At 32.0% G+C, this 13335-nt stretch overlaps 1 protein-coding gene across 1 annotated transcript; it reads left to right on the top strand.

Moving 5' to 3' along the window:
- Positions 1-5223: 5223 nt before the first annotated feature.
- LOC140880885 (protein LEO1 homolog) lies at positions 5224-13133 on the top strand. Its single transcript, XM_073285737.1, has 12 exons — positions 5224-5491; positions 7384-7706; positions 7915-8041; positions 8151-8336; positions 9176-9352; positions 10612-10743; positions 10936-11115; positions 11205-11336; positions 11489-11587; positions 11685-11924; positions 12152-12319; positions 12841-13133. The coding sequence occupies exons 1-11, from the start codon at positions 5366-5368 to the stop codon at positions 12281-12283; spliced, it is 1854 nt and encodes a 617-aa protein (XP_073141838.1). The 5' UTR covers positions 5224-5365; the 3' UTR covers positions 12284-12319; positions 12841-13133.
- Positions 13134-13335: the final 202 nt, after the last annotated feature.

Genomic DNA, 13335 nt, shown 5'->3' with positions numbered 1-13335 from the left:
TTTAAGACATCATGAGTGCCTTCAATTTGTTTCTTTGGAATTTCAACTCGAGCAGGGGCATTTACAGCATGTATATATGATTTTGTTACCCCTTTTGTGTCTGCAAATGCATCTGCATTTGATTTGCAATTTTTTGCAAGTGTACAATTTGTTGTACATCTTTCTCATATTGTTTGGTCCTTGGATCCAAATGTAACAATGATGGTACATACCATGTGATTTCTTTTTCGATGTGTATCTTTTCTCCCCCTTATATTGAGAAAATTTCTTCATTAAAATGACAATCAGCTAAGCGTGTTGTAAACACATCGCCTGTCTGAGGCTCAAGATATCGAATGATTGATGGACTATCATAACCGATATAAATACCGATTTTTCTTTGAGGACCCATTTTTGATCGTTGAGGTGGTGCAATAGGCACATACACCATACATCCAAAAAATTTCAGATGAGAAATATTTGGTTCTTTACCAAATGCAAGTTGCAATTGGGAGAATTTATGATATGCACTTGGTCTGATGCGAATTAATGCCGCAGCATGTAAAATTGCATGTTCCCATATAGAAATAGGGAGTTTTGTTCTCATAATCATTGGTCTAGCAATCAGTTGTAAACGTTTAATCAATGATTCAGTTAATCCATTCTGTGTATGAACATGATCAACAGGATGTTCAACAGTAATTCTCATTGACATACAATAGTCATTGAAAGTTTGGGAAGTAAATTCTCCAGCATTATCAAGTCTTATTTTCTTGATTATATAATTGGGAAATTGATTCCGCAATTTTATTATTTGAGTCATTAATCTTGCAAATACCACATTCCGAGTTGACAATAAGCATACATGTGATCATCTGCTAGAAGCATCAATCAATACCATAAAATATCGAAATGGTCCACATGGTGGATGAATTGACCCACAAATATCAACCTGAATGCGTTCAAGAAATATGGGTGATTCTGTTTGAATTTTAGCTGGCGATGGTCTTATAATAAGTTTTCCAAGAGAACATGCTTTACATTGAAACTTATTATTCTGAAAGATCTACTGGTCTTTCAACGGATGACCATGCGTATTTTTAATAATTCTTTGCATCATTATTGAACCAAGATGTTCCAATCGATAATGCCAATTGGTTAATATTGAAAAACTATTAACCACCATATTTTATTCGATTGACCTTATATGTGTATAATGCAATCCAGTAGGGAGCATTGATAAATTTTCAACCACATATTTTTTTCCTGATTTATATGTGGTAAGACACATATATTTCTGATTTCCATCAGTTATCGTCTCAGTATCATACCCATGAGAATATATGTCATTAAAACTCAACAAATTTCTTTTTGATCCTGGTGAATATAAAGCATCATTTATAAAAAAAATTATACCATTAGGTAACAAAAAATGTGTTTTTTCACAACCTTCAATCAAGTCTACAGGACCTGATATTGTATTCACCATTCTATTTGTTGGTTTTAATTCCAAAAAATATCTTTTATCTCGGAGAATGGTGTGCGTTGTACCACTATCGGGTATGCAAACTTCCATGGGTTTATTTTTGCTCATAGCATTTTCCATACTTAAAAAATGCAATAAATAAAATCAAGGATAATATATATATGCAAAATATAGCATGTTTCATAAGAATGCATGAAAAATATAGCATGTTACATTTCAGTCCCACCAATATATTAATCAATGTTCTCGAAATCATTTGAAAAAATCGGCAGCATTGAAATAAGTTGAACCATTTAAATGGTTACTGTTTTCAACAAAATTGGTCTCTTTTTCTTTTCCCTTTATCGATACTTTAAAGAGCTTACATAAGTGCTCAGGGGTACATGACCAATGTCTTGGAGTGTCACATTTATAATAAACACTCTCATATCTTTTTGAGTGATTTTTATTTTCACTCATATTTTTATGCTGCCTTTTTGGGTGGTTCGTGACATTCTTTTGAGATTAGTTATTGAAGTAACTATCTCGATTATTTTCATATTCACGACCATAACCACGACCACGATCATTTCTACGTCCACGTTCATGACCACATCCTCGACCTCAACCAAAATCTAGTTTATGCCTTTGATTTTGGTTTTCATTTTTACTTACGACATTTGCTTCTGGAAATGCCGTAGATACATTGAGTCGGGATTGATGATTTCTCATTAACATTTCTTTGCTCTTTTCTAGTGATATCGAGAGCAACGAATTTAAACTTTGCCAAATTTGACATGGTGGTACTAGAAAAATAACAATGCATTTTATAAGTTAATTTCCATTAATATGACAATACAAAATAATGGATAAACGATGAGTACAAGTACGTGTACAAATAGAGAAAAAGTATGTGGTAGAAAATCGTTGGTGAGTACAAGACTCGTGAGCATGATGATCATAGTCGTTATGAAAAATAGCCTTATAAATGCCATCATCTTCATCTTCGAAAAAAAACCGAGGAGAAAATTTTTTTTTGAGAGAAATAGTGAATTTGGTGTGATTGAAAATGAGTTTGAGTGAACATATTTATAGACCAAAAACTAGCCGTTTGTTACCGTTTGTGACCGTTGGGGGTAAGGAATAAAATTGAGTATGTGTTGAATAAAAAATCGTGATAATCATGTGATGCATATAATGCTAATCATAATTAAATAATTATGTATATCATATCACTTTATTATAAGGTCGGTGCCGTAGACATCCTTTTATATAATATTGTGAAATTATACCAATATAGTTAGTATAAAGTCGGGTATAGTATATCATATCACATTATTATAAGATCGGTGTAGTAGAAAACCTTTTATATAATATTGTGAAATTATACCAATATATTTAGTATAAAGTCAGGTATAGTATATCATATCACATTATTATAAGATCGGTGTCGTAGACAACCTTTTATATAATAACATGAAATTATACAAATATAATTATATTGTTTAAGAACCTTAGAGGCTTTTATACTTGTCGTATCCCTTACCGGGAGTGTGAGATGTCGTCTTAACATCCTCCCAGGATTTATAACAAGTTTTGAAAAAAAAACTTATTTTTTTGTTCATAACATGATATCATATATTAATATATACATAATAAAAATATATAAACAGTAAAATAAAAATTCTTACTTGTTGAATATTTTTGACTTCTTCTTGTATTTTGGAGCGTCGGAAATTATAGAGAACCTTCGAGCGATCGTGCTGATAACGTGTTGTGAAAAAGTAAAAACTTACGGTAAAAAGTAAATACTCCAAAAACTCAAAATATATCAAACTCTACACTTTATAATATTTTTCTCTCAACTCAATTATATTTTTCATCACAAATAAAGACCTATTTATAGATTCATATTTGAGATTAGTCCAAAAATAAATACATCATCATCTACATCATCACACACTAATTTTCCACATTTTATAACTCATTCAACATTTAACATTCAATATTCAACATAATATTAATAATAATAATAATATTTTTCAACACTAGAATTTATTTAGCTATTAATTTGTTTTTTTATTAACTCATGTATCATAACTTTTCAAATTTTTAACAGAAACCAAATAATGTTTTCGAAAGTGTTTTTTTGGGTAATTTTCAATTAATTAAATTAATTTTTATTGAGTCCAAGGTTTTTTAATTTAAAAGGTAAATTTTTGAATTTTATATATTCATATATAATTATTTTGAAAAAGCTGCATCTTAAGAAAGTTTAGAATTTATTTGAATCTTTTCTTATTCATGTATTGAATTTAAATTTTATAATTTTAAAGCTATTATTCTATTTATATTAAATTCTAGAGAAATTATGGAACAAAAACTAATAAAAAAATAAAAAAGATTTAAAATACTTATACGTATTATATGAAAATAACGTGTTGTAGAATATATATATATATATATATATATATATATATATATATATATATATATATTTTAGGAAAGTAGAAAATATTTTTAGTTATGGTAAATTGAGAAAAAAAATAAATGAAAGAAATAAAAATCATGTTATGAAATTTTATGAATAAAATACAAGAACATTTAATAGAGGTTTTATTGGGTGCATATGCTACAAAAATTAATAAGAGTAGTAAGGGGTATATTGGTCTCTTAATAAATTTAAAAGGTATGTTGGAGTGTGATTAACAAAATTTGAAGTGTAAATAACATTCTCCTTAAATAAATTTTACTCTTATGTATTTATATTTGGGTTTGACATGCGTATTTTTTTAATTAAAAAAACAGTTATAAAAATTAAAATACTCAAGTTCTAGGAAAAAAATATTAATAGCTTATTATCATTATTGAAATAAAAAATGTCTTTTGTTTTAACTTTTAACACTACATAAAAAAGGTAAAATTTCAATATAAATGGGCGGTATTTAGAGATGACGACAATGATCATTAGTATTCTTATTATTTAACATTATTTTTAATTTTATTAATTTTCATTAAAATTATTATTTTTATTATTTATTTTCTATTTAAATTTGAAATTTTAAAAGAAAAAACAGAAGGAAAAAAAAAAAAAAAGGAATACGCGACTTATGCACTATTTACTTTATATGAAAAATGAGAATTGTTCTTACTTCATTATTTCTTCTTCTTTTACATAAAAACATCAACTTATATGTTCTTTGATTATTAATTTTGATGCAAAATTTTATTCTATTTTTAGATGTATGTAGAAACTTTCAAATCTTAATCATGAATTTGTATGCTTTTCTTAAAAAGTTACGTGTTTGGTTACAATAGACGTTTAAAAAAAAACACTTATTTAAGCCCAAATAAATGCTTTTTTAAAAGCCACAAATTTTGGCTTTTTGGCTTCTGCTTATGTTTTAAATTTAAAAAACAATTTTTTAACATTTATCCAAACACTAAAACTACTTCTACTTCTGTTTTTTTTAATAAAAGCACTTTAAAAAACTGAACTTATTTAAGTGCTTTTTTAAGTCAATAACTTTTGGAGTAACACTCCTGTGAGACGGTCTCGTTCGTGATACGGATCAATCCTACCTATATTTATAATAATAAGTAATACTTTTGGCATAAATTGTAATACTTTTTTAATGGATAACCCATACAAAAGACCCGTCTTATAAAAATGATCCTTAAAACCATCTAATAAAAGTTTTTGCGTTAACTTTTGTTTTCAAACGGGCTCCTAAAACTACATTTCACTATGACATTTTGTGAGAGACCGTTTTAGAAAATCCCTCTTTTGATTTGGCATTCACAAAAACACACACACATATTTGCATACTCGTAATAAACACACACCGATTCCCTTCAAGAATCTGCAGTCTGCAGCCCCCTTCTCGCAAACAGAGAAACGCTCCCGAATTCGTAATAAAGATGGTGGGAGAAGAGAAGCGGCATCAGATGATGCAAAACCTATTCGGTGACCAGTCAGAAGAAGAGGAAGAAGAGGAGGAGATCGAATCCGAGCATGAATCTAGTCGACAGCCTGATTATGCTTCCGTGAGGATTTTTTTTTTTGGTTTTTTGTAATTTACTCGATTATTATTTTTTTGCTGTTAAAACTGAAAAAAATTTCGATTTTCCGAGAATTAAAACCTGAAAGTATCCTTGGCTGATGGAATCATTCCATCTTACGGAAATTGGTTTGTCAATGCGAGAATCGGCCTTTCTCGTGTTCGGGGGTCTGAAAGTTTAAACCTAATTCCCAAATTATTTACGGCAAAACTATACCTGGATGCAAGCTACTGTGTGCTTGTTGCCGCACAGGGTTGGCCTAACAGTGGAAGGTAGGGCGGTCGTACTGTATGGTAAAATTTAAGGTGTGAATAATGAAAACACAAGTTTTTCCTGCAAAAGGCACCAAATTTTGTGATTTTGTAATAAAAGTGCGTATTATAGCCTGGTTCTGCCTTTCACTATCATTTTAGTTCTGTCCCTGCTTGCAAGAGTTTCCATTTTTTTTAGGTGTGGAATGATTTTGGTCATTATTCTACTTGAAATTCCAGTTGTGAACATTTAGTCACTCATGCAACCTTATCTGCATCTTTTAGATCAGGTGTTTATTCAAAAGATATTAGTCTTGGATATGCAATTATATGATTAAGCATATGTGATCTGTAATGTCATGTTCAAATTTCAGGTGAGGTTTTCTAACATACACTGAGGCTGCCATTCATGCAAGAATATAAGTTATATTTTCGCTAAGCAAATTTCAATATACAGTTTCCTTTTCCCCATTTCCAAAATTCGACTCCCACTTTGTATTTGTGTCGATTAGACCTATACTGTCAATAAAGAGCTCTCAAATAAATTACAATGGATAGAAGAAAATCTCAGAGATCTGTCTGGTGATAAGTGTGCAACTCTTTACTTTCTTGAAACATGTCTGAAATGTGAATTCACAGCTGACATTCTTAGTCCTGGTTTTTACCCTAGGTTAACTTTGGTATGGATGATTGAGGTCAGGTAGGTTAAATAATTCCTCCCAACACGTGTTTGGTAAAATTTTTCAGGCCCGAATCTTATACGTATGCTCAACATAAATCATTGTTTTTCCTTTACAACTCATCTTGTTGATGTGATAATCTATCCAAGTTCTTAATTGAACTAAAAAATTCCACAATACCTCTCATTGTATTTAACCCTAAAGAAAATAATACACCCAATAATATGCGTAGACCTGATTTGAGAAAATATCAGTGGACACTAGATTTTGAAGGTTGTATGGGGCAAATTCTTTTACTCTGAGATATAAAATTAAAAAAAAATTATCTAATATTTGCAGTAATTTATTGGGTTGGATGATTTTATTTATTTTATTGCCCTTATAAATTATGAGATGGTCCAGATTTTCTTTAAACCCCAATTTTTTCTTATTATGCTTTGACATCATTGTGGAACTGAGATGAACCATACACTTCCCCTTTGGTGGTACACAAGGTATGAATTTTTCGGAAAAAGAAAATTGTGAAGAGATAAAAAAAATTTGTTAGGCTTCAATTTGTATTTTACTATTTCATAAAGTAGAATAATATTTTTTTGAGGGTGTAGCTGTAATTTATGAAAGTTATTAATGAATTTTTATTCCTCAGTGTATCATATTACTTTAATGGTCACAAGACTCTTAACCCAATTTATCGCTTCATAATCCTATCATACAAACCAAGCACAATCATATATCATTACTTGTACTGGTTAAAAGGTGAAATTATACTTCATCTTGTAGTTGCAATTTTGATCCAAATCTGAAGTAGTAAAATCAAACACATTATTCCACCAGTTATTATTTCACATCCGATCTAGTTATTTCAATAGTCCCAATATAATTTATCTTTTAAGGTTGTATCTCCTGAACCAAATGCAACATATTGTGATTCTAGTTTTATTTTTAGGATGAAGTAGATGGAAGACCTAATGGCGAAGGTGACGGTCAGGGGGAGGCAGAAATCGAGAGTGAGGGTGAACCTCAAGATCTTGATCGTTTACACGAGGAGAGCGAGGGTGAGAGAGATCAGAGCTCACAAGAAGTTGAATTAGGCGATCAAAGAGAAGAAAGTGAAGATCGGTATTCGGAGAGCGATGAGAAGGAGGAATATGACCAACGAGGTGTAACAAGCAGAAGACGTGATGCAATTGACAGTGGGTCAGAAAGATCTGCAGAGAATCATTTTGCTGCTAACGCGGATGATGAAGTGAATATGGCCCAGCGTCCCAGGTCTCTTACTCGCTATCTACCAGCTCACTACTTTACAAACTGTTGTCACTTATTATTTGGTTTTTCCCTTCTGCCTAAACTGCATTATAAACAATGCATTTTGTCTCACCTGCTTTGATAATTTCAAAACTGAGTCATTGCATCATTTCTTTAGTGTTATATTTTAGATGGCTGTGTCCAAGGGTTTGAATTTAATGGCTTGCTGCAGATCACCTGGTGACGAGAAAAGTGATCAATTTTTACACTCTGCGCCGGAGATACGTGACGTTTTTGGGGACTCTGATGACGAAGAACAAGCAGAATATGAAGTTCAGAATCAGATTGAAGAAGGAAATGTTAGTATGAGAACTCATTTTGAAACTATATTATTTATTCATATATAAAGAGGCACTTTAATTAAATACTTACATATGAAAATGATTCACATCTTTTCCCTTGATATAGCAATCACCTGTTGACGAAGAGGAAAATTATGAGGGAGAGCTTAGGCCGGAGGACATGATACCTGATGAAGATGCACCATATGATTCTGAAGAGGAGCACACCGATGCTAAACCTAAGGAAAAACCGGTTGGCCCCCCACTGGAGTTGGAGATTCCTCTGCGCCATCCTCCAGCTGATTCGGACAAGGTTTTAATCTATAGTCTTGTTTCCACTGGAAGCTGCTACAATTTGGAATCAACCAAATTATTTTGAGAAATCATGGTTGGGATCTAATATTATTGAAGTGACAACTACAAAGTCCAGTGTTTCTGTCTATTCACATTACCAGTTGGGTTATATATTGATAGTTCTAAATTATTTCATAGGACATCTGCTTCTTCACAAAAAACAAGCCGAAGACAATTTGGTGAAATTGTGTGGAAAAAGATATGATGAGCCTTATAGATTCTTCTGAAGCATTTACGTGAGCTAATAGGATTCAAACAGCATGTAAATTATTCAATTTGTGCAATCTGTGATACTTAGGCTGGATTTGTCCTGAAATTTTGTAGAACTTTATGAAGACATGGATTCAACTGAAATGACATATTGAGAACTGTGAACCTTTTGATGCTAGTATGAAGGTAGGAAAGATTATCACATTGGACCTTTGCTTAGAGTAATGGATATAATCTAGAAGACAATATCAAAGCGGGTCAGTTGTTATCGTCTATTTTGAAGGCATCATTTTTCATATGACAACTGTTCACAATCCATCATGCTCGCTTGATTCAAGCATTGCTATGATTTGTCAAGTCCTCACATAAGTTAACTTTCCTCCCGGTCTTCCCAATATTGAAGAAAATATAGTTGTTCACATTGCCCCTGTGCAAACCCAAACTATATTGTTTAGTTTTGAATTAAATAAATTGGCTCTCTTCCTTAAAAATTGGACATTGGTTCCAGTTTACCTTTACAATTTAGTAATAAACTCTAGGTATTGAAAACATTGTTGCAGAATACTACTGATGATTCTAATTTTGCAGATGAATATGATCAAAGTTTCAAATATTATGGGCATAGATTCTAAGCCTTTTGAACCCAACACATTTGTGGAAGAAGATTATTATGAGACTGATGAATCAGGATCAAGAAAGCGGATACGTTTGGAAAATAATGTTGTTCGTTGGAGGAAGTTCAAAAAGCCTGATGGTTCATTTTCAGTAAGTAAATCCTTCAATGATTTCTTAGTTCCCATTTGAAACATGTGCACATGAAATTAAAGTTTTCAATACTCGAATATAAGTTCATCCGAGGAACAAAACTTAGTAACTCTAAAAACACTTGAGGCGAATTTGGATTAAATAATGTAAATCATAGGATCATAAATTCATGATGGAAATCCTTTATACTTGTTTGAATGTTTTTTAATCCTATGATTTTGAAATTCCTTTTCTTTCTTTTAAAATTGTTTATAAATCAGTAGAATGGATTTAAATTATTGCTAATTCATCTATCAAATTCTTCACTTATTGAAACACAACCTGACTATGTTCATTCATTTTTATTTACTTTATGGGAGTTTTGGTGATATGTCATTTTTTTTACTAGGCTTTTGTAGAAGAGACTTATATGGATTGAATAGGGCCACTGTTTTTGTGAGATTTACATTGACTTTTTGCTTTTGAATTAGTTCCCAATAATTTCATATTTTCACTGAGAGCACCATTTTATGCCATTCTGATATGCCACTATAAAGTTGTGATTGAATGTTAATTAAAATTCCTTATAATTATTGGAGAACAACACAAAAGTAACAAGTACAAAAATTAGTAAAAAATAAAGGTACCAACCTTTTGTTATGGTTCACATTTGCCTGAAGTAAACAAGCACAAAATGCATAATATTCAAAATACTAAGAGGCCACATGGCACAACAGTGACTTAGGAATTTTAATCAATGGTAAATTAATTTTTTAATATAATATGCACAAAAAAACTCGACGGTTGGACAGATTACCCATCTGTTTTGGTTAGTTAATAATTTTTTCATAAAATAAAATAAAATAAAATTTGTGCTTGTGATTTTAGTTCTTTTTTTTTTAATTAACAAATGGAAATGTACAACTGTTTTTCAAGATTTTCAAGTTGAAGGCTAAGGATAGTATTGTAAGGCAGAGCCTGCAAATTAAAACAACATATAAATCAAGTAAATCTTGATAGTTCGTTGATTATTTTCCTAAAATAGAGTTGGTTGGTTTTATTTTTTAATGCAACAATATATTTGTTGTCAATTGGTGATTTAGTCATTGACAAATTTAGACAGGACACCTTCACAAATCATTTTATATGAGCTCTATTCATTATTTTATCTTGGATAGAAATGTTTTTTGTACTTCAATTGCCTTAAAAATAATGTTGCTATATATTCGAATTCAGTTGATTGTTATTATGATTTCGTGATAGAGTGATTATCTGTGTAGATTGAAAGCAATGCTAGATTTGTGGAATGGTCAGATGGCAGCCTACAGTTGCTTATTGGAAATGAAGTGCTTGATATATCTAAGCAGGATGCTCAACACGAACAAGCACATCTTTTCCTTAGACATGGAAAGGCAAGATTTTCATTTCTTTTGGTATATTGTGCATTTTCTCTTTGTCATGCCAATAATGTAATACTGGTGAAATAATTGATAAAAACTTTAATATGTGCATAGTTCCAGATGGATAGTATCTTATTTTTGTTAGAATTATTATTTTTTAAAGCATAATAATGATCCTTTGGTTGATTGACAATCCTTGTTCAGGGCATTCTCCAATCCCAGGGGAGTATTTCATCAAAAATGAGATTTATGCCATCATCATTAACCTCGAATTCTCATCGTTTATTGACTGCTCTCGTTGATTCGAGACACAAAAAGGTTTACAAAGTCAAGAACTGCATCACTGATATCGATCCGGAGAGGGAGAAGGAGCAAAAAGAGAAGGTATATTTAAATAAAACATTTGATGTACTTTGCTTTGAGCGTCAGGTGAATGGACATTAAATATTACTTTGTCGTTTGGGTCTTTTTAGGCTGCTAGTCAATCAATCAAAGCTAGTGAACTTCTTAACCGGAAGAAGGAAAAGGTGAATCGTAAATACACACAACCTGTCCGCAAGGAACGTGAACTTTCACCTGGTTTTCTGGAGGATGCACTTGAGGAGGTTAGAAATTAGGGCATATTTTCTGGACACGAGCTTACTTTTTTTGTTTTCCATATCATGAATGTCTAATCAAAACTACTTACTTCACAATCTTATTTTGAAATAATTCTCCTTTCTGAAATTAGTTTCTGTATCATTCTTCCCTTTATTAGGAGGATCAAGATTATTACGATAATAGGCGACGCCGTCACTTTGAGGAAGACCTAGAATTGGAAGCACGAGCAGAGAAGCGCATTATTAATGCTAAGAAGGTTAGTCAATCTGACATGAGTAATACGAGAGCAGTCCTGTCTCTTTACCTTTAGCCACTCTATCTAATGTTATCATACACGGGATTTTTACATTCAGGGCGCAAAAGATATACCTCATAAGCCAGCATTTCCATCTGCTAAATCATCTCGACGACCAGTGGATTTCTCTGAAAGTGAGAAGGAGGAGTCTGAGTATGAAACTGAAGCTGAAGAAGATGAAGATTCTCCATCGCATAGAAGGGATGAAGAAGCAGAACAGGATTATGCTGAAGACGAGGAAGAACATGAACAAGGAGAGGAGGAAGAGAATTACGTGGAATCCGAAGAAGAGGCCGAGGTAAGGGAAAGTTGTTTTTATGATAATTTTTTTTTGGCTTTAGCCTTCGTCTGTGGATGCAACATGAGATGGCACAACATTTGAAATAGTTTTTGTTTCTCTTTTAAGGTTCTTCACCAAGTTGGGCTATTATAAAATTCATTTACACGTATGATATACTGAAGCTAAACTCATATCTGGTATCTGCTAATTTGTGAGGGCTGTTGTTTGACATTATTGTTTACCAGGAGGCTAAGCAGGTCAATGGTTCTGGAGGCAGCCTTAAAAGGAAGGACATTGAGTCAGACGAAGACTCTCCTCCAAGGAAAGCTACAACCCATCGGCGAATGAAAATGGTGTACGACAGTGATGAGGAATGATACATGACTTGAAGCTCTGCGAGAAAAGACAACAAAGTAAGTTTTTTCTGCCAGATGTGGTCTTACTATTTTGAAAAGGCTTTCTTTAGTTCAACACTGAGATGTTATCTGTCCCGTTTCTTAGAGTTGCGGGGGCCTGCTGATTAGATTTAATTGTACTCATTACGACACATAACTATTTATGAATGCTGCAGAAAATATATACAGTGCAACATATACTTGCATGAGAAAAATTCACTCTCAAAACACTTACATATGCATGAACGCATAATTGATGATGCTGGTTTGGTTGGAGATGCTTAACGCAGAAAGTATTAATGTGCCTGATATAAACACCACGAAATTAGAAGTTAAACTGGACACTGGTAGTTATAGATGTTATAAACACTTTCAACAGATGTTACCTTCTAAATTTTCTAAATTAAGAGTGGATTAATTCTGAACTTCAATTGTTGTTTTACCCTTTTCCCTTTTTTTCGACGTGGAAAACACCTTTTTCCCTTTTATTTCCTTATTTACTTGCCTTTTCATGGTCCAAAATTTTCATTCTGCTGCAGATAGAGACTAGTCCTCAATTGTCGCATCGAAAATGGTGTGGCAATTTTCTATACCACCATCCATGTACGCGTTGATGAATATCGGTTATTATCAAGTTTCTTCAAATTTTGCTTCTAGTTGGGGTATTTATTTGTAAATGATTTGTCTAGCTGGATACGGCGGCATAATTAACAGTTTATCATTTTACGAGTTCTCTTTGATAAACATTATGTAATATGATTTGGATCTGAACAAAATATTAGCTTCCTGGATCATGTCGCCAAATTATGTCTTTATAATCTTAATTTGGATATCATGTTGTGGTGGACGTGTTTTGCAATTTCAGTCTGCTGAAAAATGATTTCTAAAAGTAATCACAAATACTACCTTATTGATTGCTCGTTGAATCTGTAGTCAATGGCTGATGAATACAGAGATGTGTTGTGTTACATATGGTGAGATAAATCGATGCGAAGTACTTTGAATTGGAAATTCAGTCATGGTTTAGAATTTCG

Source organism: Henckelia pumila, chromosome 2, assembly GCF_033568475.1.
Source record: "Henckelia pumila isolate YLH828 chromosome 2, ASM3356847v2, whole genome shotgun sequence".
NCBI classification, from domain to species: Eukaryota; Viridiplantae; Streptophyta; class Magnoliopsida; order Lamiales; family Gesneriaceae; genus Henckelia; species Henckelia pumila.
This window is presented reverse-complemented; position numbering and strand designations above follow the sequence as displayed.

Excerpts from the sequence above, each read along its gene's own strand:
- LOC140880885 (XM_073285737.1), top strand. The coding sequence starts at position 5,366 with ATGGTGGGAGAAGAGAAGCGGCATCAGATGATGCAAAACCTATTCGGT. Across the intron at positions 11,116-11,204 it reads AGAAGGAGCAAAAAGAGAAG|GCTGCTAGTCAATCAATCAA; the intron begins GTATATTTAAAT and ends GGGTCTTTTTAG. Across the intron at positions 11,337-11,488 it reads TGGAGGATGCACTTGAGGAG|GAGGATCAAGATTATTACGA; the intron begins GTTAGAAATTAG and ends TCCCTTTATTAG.